General features: G+C 38.5%; 1 protein-coding gene across 1 annotated transcript in view; it reads right to left on the reverse strand.

Annotated features, from left to right (window-relative positions):
• Window positions 1–9,576, reverse strand: part of LOC109647507 (protein Niban 1-like) — a 16,071-nt gene extending 6,495 nt beyond the window's left edge. Inside the window, exons 1-6 of the mRNA XM_020113321.2 lie at window positions 9,437–9,576; window positions 6,764–6,894; window positions 6,470–6,607; window positions 6,102–6,219; window positions 4,840–5,001; window positions 2–117 (exon numbers count right to left, since the gene is read on the reverse strand). Coding sequence (XP_019968880.2) covers window positions 2–117; window positions 4,840–5,001; window positions 6,102–6,219; window positions 6,470–6,607; window positions 6,764–6,894; window positions 9,437–9,491 — 720 coding nt within the window. The 5' untranslated portion in view covers window positions 9,492–9,576. The remainder of the gene's footprint in view (window position 1; window positions 118–4,839; window positions 5,002–6,101; window positions 6,220–6,469; window positions 6,608–6,763; window positions 6,895–9,436) is intronic.
• Window positions 9,577–9,582: the final 6 nt, after the last annotated feature.

A 9,582-nucleotide genomic window follows, 5' to 3' on the forward strand; every position in this document is an offset into this window, starting at 1 on the left:
CCTCCTCCTCTGTTCCGATCAGCATTTCCCAGGAATCATAGCATCCTTTGTCCTGTCGGTAGAGTCGGAGCGCTCGCATGTGTGCCTCTCTCTCATAGGAGGACTCACACCAGGGGTCTGGAGGAAGACAGGAAGTGAGTAATTATGACTTTAGAGGATCATGTTCGTGGATCGTGGTGGTAGCTGATTGTGGATTATGATTATAACAATGTTCTCCCTTCACGTTTCATGAAAGCTCATGAAAGGGCCGGGACGTGTGCTCTCTCTGCGACATGCACATGTGGAAGGAAGTACCAGAACAGAGTTGTACCTCCAAATATAACTTGGAATTTGCCATTATTGAAATAAAATTCATTTTGACAAAAGTGGTCCTAATTCAATTCAATTAAATTTTATTTATATAGCACCAATTCATAATTTACATTATCTCAAGGCACTTTACATTTAAAGGTCAAGACCTTAAAACAATATTAACATAGAGAAACCCAACAGTTCCCACAATGAGCAAGCACAGGCGACTGTGGAGAGGAAAAACTCCCTCTAAATTGAACTGACTAACTAACTGTACTGTGTGCGGATGCAAATCTTATTCTCTTGTGCCACATATATCTATTTGTGTACAAAACCACCACAATGCCACACAGTTACACTTGGTGAAACTTGATTCACTTTCTTTATACCAATCCCATGTATACCAGCCTTTAAAGCTAAACAACAATGTGTATTCTGCTTTTTTCCTTGGCGTGCCTCTTAATTGTGTCATTTGTAGTCAAGTTCCCCTTAATGCCTCTTTGTTTTCTTTTCCAACTGAACTGACAGAATACATTTGAGGAACAGAAAGCTCCCGCAATGCTGACCACACTTCCCTTTATCAGCATTATTATTTATTACACAAATGTAGCTTAGCACTGACATCACTGACATGTGTTCAGATGCTCCATCAGGAATCCAGTCAACCATTTGTCAATAACATGCTTACTTTCATCTGAATTAGTCCAAATAGTGGGGATCAATGCTATAAATAGTGCTCCTTAAATGACAGAAACATATTGTCTCCAAAGTATTCTATAACTTGGATTAAAAGATTTGAATTTTATTTTATTGAGTAATATAAAACAAGGCTGGTCAACACTGGTTTCCTGTTTTTCATCGACACTAGAGAGAGCCATCATCAGCCATATCACAACTGTTTCAGCCTCCTTGCACTGGCTGCCTGTTTATTTTAGGATTGATTGTTTAATTACTTTTATAGCCAGGCATGGGCTGGCCCCGCCCTACAAAGCACTGTGTTACTTGAATGAAAAAGTGCTATTGAAAAAAGGTATTATCATTATAAGTCATTTAACCCAAAGAATTGAATAATAGGATTAATAAGGCTGATCTTATTAATACGATTAATAAGGTCAACACTTTTTGCTGCCGCCACCAACAGTCACTGCTGGCTTTCTGTGTGTTGCTTTCTGTTGTTATGGTGACTGTGCAGATGTGACATCCCATATTTTTACAAGCTTGTGACATGAAGTAAAAGGGTGACTTTTGTGTCATATGCCAGCTAACCACACAGGAAATCTGCAGTAATATTTTTATCTGTTGCCAGAGCAACCACGACCACAAGTGACACACTGAAATAAAGAGCAGACTGCAGCAGTTCAATATTCGACACCTTCACCCCTACATTATGACAGAAATCAATTTGTCATGTTTGAATCTTTAAAAGCCTCACACATTCTTACCAGAGGGATGATGGTTATGATTTAAATATCATTTTGGCCCTTACAAATACTGTGGAGGGATCATTTTGACAAGATATCATACAAGGCATTCAGTGTTGAGCACCATTAGTTAATGTTAAATAAAGAAATCTTAAAAACACTTGTGTTAAAAATGAAAGTAAACCCTCTGAAGGTTATTTCTAAATCTGTATCCGTGCAAAGCAACCTGAGACTTGTGTCTCATTAATATACACTCACCAGCCACTTTATTAGGCACACTGTTCAATTGCTTGTTAACACAAATAGCTAATCAGCCAATGACATGGCAGCAACTCAATGCATTTAGGCATCTAGATGTGGTGAAGACGACTTGCTGAAGTTCAAACCGAGCATCAGAATGGGGAAGAAAGGGGACTTTGAATGTGGCATGGTTGTTGGTGCTAGATGGGCTGGTCTAAGTATTTCAAAAACTGCTGATCTACTGGGATTTTCACTCACAACTCTCTCAAATAACCACTCGTTACAACCAAGGTATGTAGAATACCATCTCTGAACACACAACACGTCAAAGCTTGAAGCAGATGGGCTACAGCAGCAGAAGACCACACCGGGTGCCACTCCTGTCAGCTAAGAACAGGAAACTGAGGCTACAATTCACACAGGTTCACCAAAATTGGACAATAGAAGATTGGAAAAACGTTGCCTGGTCTGATGAGTGTCAATTTCAGCTGCGACATTCAGATGGTAGGGTCACAATTTGGCGTATTAATTATTCTTAATTCAGATAAGGCCATGGTTAGGGAATTTTTTGTTTGTTCAGTGATGTTGGCAGATTCTTTTTTTTTTTTTTTACATCTATATTGTCCCAACTATTGGCATAAAATCTGTCTTGATGTTGGGAAAGCGGCTCAATGATGCGAAATTTTTTAAAAAGCAGACAATTCCTCTCAAAAGCATTCAAACGAAAGTAACAAGCCTGTTTTGAAAAAGTAAGGAATCGAAAGTACTGATATTTGTGTTAAAATGTAGGGAGTAAAAGTAAAAAGTTGACAGAAAAATAAACACTCAAGTAAAGTACAGATACCTACAAAACTACTTAAGTGTGAAGTATTTGTACTTCTTCCCACCTCTGCTCTATTGGAACTATGTTCTCTTATTTTCCTGTACACTCTCTCCTACAGAGACTCCATCGAGCTTAATCACTGATCCCAAAGGAAGAGGTGAGGAGGCCACTGGAAGAAAGAGAGGAGGTATCTGTAATCATTGAGAATATTATCCTCGGTGGTTCTCTGGTGGATGACGAGGTGGATGAGATCTGTATGTAAGGTAGCTCCTGTTTTATATTTTGGGATGCTCCTCTAACATGTTTCACTGAGAGGTGAGAGCTGGCTTCAACTGGACAAGACCAACATCTTCTGCGGATTTCCTCTTACAGGTGTTTTTAGAAATGCCAACAAAAGTAAATGCAAAGGTGGTTGGATTTGCATATACTGAACATAAACAAACTTTGGTGGTGTAAGTTAATTGAAAAGAGGAGAGATCTGTAATCTCAATGTGGAAATGGGTTTTATTTAGCAGAATGTGGTGGCAGAACATGTATAAACTAGAGCAGCAACACCCTAACATCAATAAGATGTGTTCGATAAGAGAATATCCAGGATCATTGCCATGTTAATGAATTCCCTATCAGACTTCTTGTCCCAAACTCTGATCATGTTGTGTATTTAATTTATAAAACTAAAAAGGTATTAGGTCGGGGGAGTCAGGATATGGTCCCCTGACAGTAAGGAAGAGCTTAAGGCACAATTTAATTGAACTGTTTTGAATTTTTTGAATTTTTCATAATAGTTCCCTAGATTAAACTAGAGACATGTTTATTTTCTGTGTATAAATTGACAAATATTGAATTGAATGTGGCTAAAGATAAATGAATGAGATAAATATTACCAACACCAAGGGAATACTGTTTTAAAATAAAGACTTTGTCGATGGAAAACTGGTTGAAAAGACTGAAAAGGAAACTCAGAGAGACCAAACACAATGCGGAGGAGATTAAAGTCAATAAACCACAGTGCATATATATATACAGCAAGAGTTTAGAAGAGTTCAGGAATCACTGGCAGACTTTTGAAACTCTCTTTTCAAGCAGCTCCTGACGACGACAGTATGTCCTCACATTTTTTCTGTTTGACACCTACTTCTGCCCTGAGGCTGAGAAGGACAGTGAGCGTCCGCCCGTTTAAACGTAAGAAGATCTCTTTGATACATCAGTCTATACTGTCTGATGCAAAATGCATTTCATATCTAAGCTGACATTCCATTCATATTGTCTCAGTAATTGAGAAGAGAGAGATGAAACTGTAGTTGGTATGAATTCTTTAGCACAAAGCCACCGTCAAAATATGTTTTGACACGCTGTGCAGGAAAACCTGTTGTATAATGCTACATTTGTTCTACCAAAATGTAAATGGTGTAGCAATATTTCATGATTGACAATTTGTAAGAAATAATTCAGCCCTTCAATGAAACCATAATTTGTTTGTCTTCATATACAGATTAAGCACACAAGTATTGAGCTTGGGGTGTCAGAAGGGGATTTAATTGTTGGACGGAGTTGAACTAAAAAGGTTTTTCTCTGTTTTTCTCTGCTTCTTGTTATGGCACAATGAACTTTTCACAATTTTCAGATTCCCATGAGTCAGCTGCTTTCAAGATTTCACCATTACACAACCGGACCTGTGAAAAAACCCACGAGCAGAAAACAGACATCTCACCCTATTAGGTCTTGTGTGTTTTGCTTCTTGGTTTTACCTTTGTAATAAAACCATAAAATGAAACAAATAATTAAACACGATGGTTATGCAGTTAAATTTAAGTGGAAGTTGATCCTTCTTTGAAAAGTTTGAAGAAATTAGTCATCTTATTTCACATTTTCAGCTGTATCTTGGGTGGGGGGGATTTACCATCAAGAACAACCCAGCATTTCAAGTTTAGCAGCTTTCCCGTGTTACCATGTTAAATTAATTTAGTTTAATAATTTAATCCTATTCTGATTGGACTGCAAACACAGAGACAGCACAGAGAGTAGAACTAGACCACAGAGACAGCGACCATATGACTGTTTTACCTAGGTTGCGGTGTCTAATGCTGGTCTTGAGCGCAGACAGGAAGCGATCTCGTTCTTCTTCCTCCCGAAAGAGGAAGCAGGCGTGGCCTGTGTAGGGCAGGTGCAGATACACAGCAATCACATCTGTAGATGACACCACTGAAGAAGAATCCTCCTTCGCTCCTAAACAGAAAGCAGTGAGGTGTGTGAGGGCTTGACTCTATTTCCTCAGGTCCCATACATAGGTTTATGTGCAACAGTAAAAGCATGTGAGGTTTATGTTAAACATGCACAGCAACGCATGACTCTTAGACATTATTTTAATGATGTCATATCTTCTCAACAAGCCCTATAAGACAAAGATAACTGATCTTCCAAAACAACCCATGTGCAGCTTCTATTTATATGTTCAACTTCAAGGAATAAACAAACAGGTTAAGTTAGGGGAAAGATACCATCACGGGAAAAAAAGCATTTCAGTCTCTGGGACCTTTGAAACATAGGATGTTTTGATCTACACCCTCACACTTGGCCTGACTTTGGATGGTCAGTCTTACCCTTCTCTAGAATCACATAATAATTTTGTGATGATGTGAAATGAGATCACAAGTTTCTAAAAGGCTACAAAGATTACCCATGTGTCTCCCGTGACTCAAAACACATGAGAGTTCTTCTACAAGACATGAAACTGACAAGAGGGTTTGGTTTCATCATTGACCTAAAATAGACATGTCATGGTCATTGTGTGGCGTCACCTCACTATAATTCGAGCGTACAAATACCAGTCATAGATGCTAATTTTAGGTGTATTATAAAAGCCAGAAGTAGTACTAAATGAAGAACTGTTGGGGAGCCAAAAAAGCCGGCTCTTATTATTTCAACTGCATACATTGTGGAAAGAATAGGATAGGATATATGTGCAACCACGTAAATTGAATGGAGACAACAACATACAGTGAAGGAATAATACTTCGAATAAGACTACATCAACAAATAGTTTTTAACCTTTCAGTGGACTATTTTAGGAACAGGAGCCTGTTGCTATAGGTTCTGTATAAAAGATAATCGTCCTGTGACAAAATGCTCCAGAGCTTCCTCCTCATGCTCTGCTCTGTAGTGATCTCCAGAGAGTCAGGAGTCAGGCCAATGACAGATCATGGCCTCTTGATCAGCGTATTGATCCTGTTCACCATCCTCAGTGCAGATCATTCAGGTTGATAAAAAAGCTGTGTTAACACAGAATTTAGTTAAATACTTAGGTATATAGAAATACATAATATTACCATTGAGTATTCCAGCACACATTTTCGCCAGATGAGCTATGGACTCCTGCTCTGAGGTCAGCACACTGCCCCCTGTCGGCTGGAGGACCAATTTAGGGGCGCATCCACGATCGAAAGACTACAGGTGGAAACACAGAGACAGCACAGTAATAATGACATGTTTTGAGACATTACATGTGTGATAATATACTTGTATGCGTGTTAACATATACACATGAAGAGGTGCATACATATGTGTACGTAATCCATCGTACTGTACTAGCCTACTGATAATGAATGTGGCAGTGACAGTAATCTTACACCTGAACAATATCCAGTGTCAAACAATGGGAGACATACATTTTGAATGTCTGTGAAAAGTGTGTTACCTCCTTGTTTTCATGTATCTCCACTTTGTAGTCTCTTCTCAGGACGGCATACCTCTCCCTGAATTTCTTTCCCTGCTCATCCCAGCAGGAGAACTTCACATTACCTTGGTACAGCACCTCCTCTGTATCATACTTTGGCTACACACACACACACACACACACACACACACACATATATATATTTAATTTTGATCATTTTATACAAAATGTGCAAGGAATTTACAGCTGCATCCAACATGAATATGTCATCAACCCGAGTCGACTGATGATCTGATTGGCAGATGCAACTCCTACCCTCTGAGTAAGCAACAGGCCTCTTCCCTCTTTCTTAGGCTCCACCTCCTGGTGTATGTGTCCAACATAGGCAGAAGAGTACTGCTGACGGTAAAACACACTGAAGCCCTGGAACGTACTGTCAGTAATTCCTGGATACACACAAACACATACATAAACACATTTAGAAGGAATATTGTCATTATATACATATCTCTACTCGCCTGGCCCCTTTAAAAAGTACAACTCCTTATCCATGTTAATGGATGGAAGATGGACTAGAACAAATGACATATACATTTTCTCAAAGATTGTTTATGTGATTTTAAGATCATTCTTATCATAGCCTAATTATCTATGCCCACGTGCTAATGTCTCCAGTACGTTTGGTTTTAAATAGTTATTTGATGCTATAAAAATGTAGTGAATGATTGACAGCTGTGACTGACTTGGTCAAACATGTGTATTGATGGGACCGCGGAACTACAGCTCCATCCCCTAAATGCTACTGACTCTGCACAAGGTGGCGACGTTCATATTCAGGATATTTTAAGCTAAAGTGGAGACGTATCATCCATTTTTTTTTTTTACAGTTTACGGTGGTGGAGGACACAACTCTAATCGAATGCTAATGTTGCTTCCTTCATGAAAACTTTTTCATTCAGGATTAGCTAGAATTAGGCTATCCTGTGAGGCAAAATATGTGTAAGGTAGTTGCTCTCATATAATAAATCAAAACAGGCAGCAGTCCCACTGTTGCATCTCTGCTCTGAGCACAGTAACATGGGAGGGACAGGGGTGAGGGAGGAGTGACACTGAGAGAAGTTTATTGATTAGCTCACACACATGTTGTGTGAATTAACTCTCAGATCACATAGGAAAATCAAATCAGTAAATTAGTAAAAGTCTGTATTGTGATCATGACTCTTTTTCTAGGAGCAATTCAGTATCTTGCCCAAGGACACTTTGGCATATGGAATGGAGAAGAGACTGGGATCGAACCGCTGCTCTGCTGGTTAGAAGACGGCCCGCTCTATCCCTTGATTCCCAGCCAATTGTACAATAAAGGTACAATAAAAGGTTTAGATTAAAAATACATAATGCAGTGTGATCTTCAGTTTAATTGTTGTGTGCACTCAGTTCTTCATTCTGGTTTTGTAAATCACTTTGTAACAGTTGCTATATAGATACATTTTATTATTATTGTTGAAGCTCTATTATAGACATTATTTTTTTATCTGTTATTGCAAAATTCACTTACTTTATTATTATTTAAACTTATTTAGTATTTAAATTGTGCACAGACAAAGAGACAGATTACTGTACTCTCCTGATTAGAGGCACTTGATGTGTTTGGGTGTGGATCAGTCAAAATCTGTTCTTTAACATCCGTTTACAGAGCGTGGACATTATCATGTGTTCTTTGGATCAGCCTGAAGCCCCAACTTCATCTTTACACACACACACACACACACACACACACAAACACACAAACACACACAAGACAACCCGTAATAATGTAATAGTTGGAAATGGCTGTAATTACCTTCTAGTTTGCTGTGGAGATTAGTGACAGGATGTAACTGTACTGATAACATGTATAGGAATGCACGCATGGAAATGAGCAAAGACACTCTCACAGCGTAGTTTTTTGTTTCATTTGTTTTAAAGTCAAATTTCATTTGAAGTGTACATTATCATCCCAGATGCGCAAAAAGATACAACACATTTTGGATTGTAAATTACAAATTTCCTTTTAATGGTATCATCCCATTTAGATGCTGGTGGCCTGTTATTTACAAGCACTGTAAATATATGTCCCCATGTTGGTTTGTTACAAAGCCCCCTCCCCCTGCATAATTTCCTGTCTTCCTCTTCTCATGAAGAGTCAAACCCAACACTGCTACCACGCACAGTTTTCAAAATGACATTTTTGTATCACAAAACATATATATGTAGTATATACACGACTTGATAGGACTAATAGAAATGAGGTTGAAGTGCGTGATTATTTCATTTGAGATTTAGATCCAGAGCAGACACACATAAACCAACCTAAACAACTGACATCAACCTTTCAGCACAATCACTTTTAATACAATAAAAAATTTAAAAAGTCTGATTACAAATAAAAACTGAGGGTAGTAAGTAGAGTGCATTCCTCCACAAAAGACCAACAGTCGCCTTATGAAACCACATCTAGATTCAAGATTTTTATTTACGTCTTTACCAAATTGCACAAACTCATAAATATAAGTCTCCGGTCAGTATCATGCCTGTTTTTTTAATGATAAGAATTACTCTCTGAAAAATCAAGGGAAATGTTTATAATCATCCTGTCACGCAAAGATAAAGATAGTGAAAACAATTCCAGGATACACCCCCTTATGCGGGTCTGCACCAAAATTATAATGGGGTCTCTCCTGACCAATACCACATCCTCACACCACGTTACTTCTTTAATAGCTTGAAGTATCACTGCTGCCTGCTACGGTTACTTAATAGCATCTCTCCCCAAAGCCCAACAGCTTCTGTTATTTCTCTTAAATGACATGTCTCTGCTTCTTCCTCTCATTTTATTCACTTTACTCTCTGTGGAAAATCCATTCAAACTTGAATGCTCTAACCAAGACACGTGCAAAACTGCAGATTGTGCAGAAGAATGCTGAAAAAGTAGTGATCTCTTAGTTTTACCTTTAATGTGGCTGATTTTGGCCTCATCCAACATGCCAGAAGAAGATGCTCCCATTGTGACTCTGCTCCCCTTGATGTCAAATGTCTCTGTCGAAAAATAAATTCAGTTATGTGACTGTGCATACACAGGATGTGAGATGCATGAC

This window comes from Paralichthys olivaceus, chromosome 16 (genome assembly GCF_024713975.1).
Source record: "Paralichthys olivaceus isolate ysfri-2021 chromosome 16, ASM2471397v2, whole genome shotgun sequence".
NCBI classification, from domain to species: domain Eukaryota; kingdom Metazoa; phylum Chordata; class Actinopteri; order Pleuronectiformes; family Paralichthyidae; genus Paralichthys; species Paralichthys olivaceus.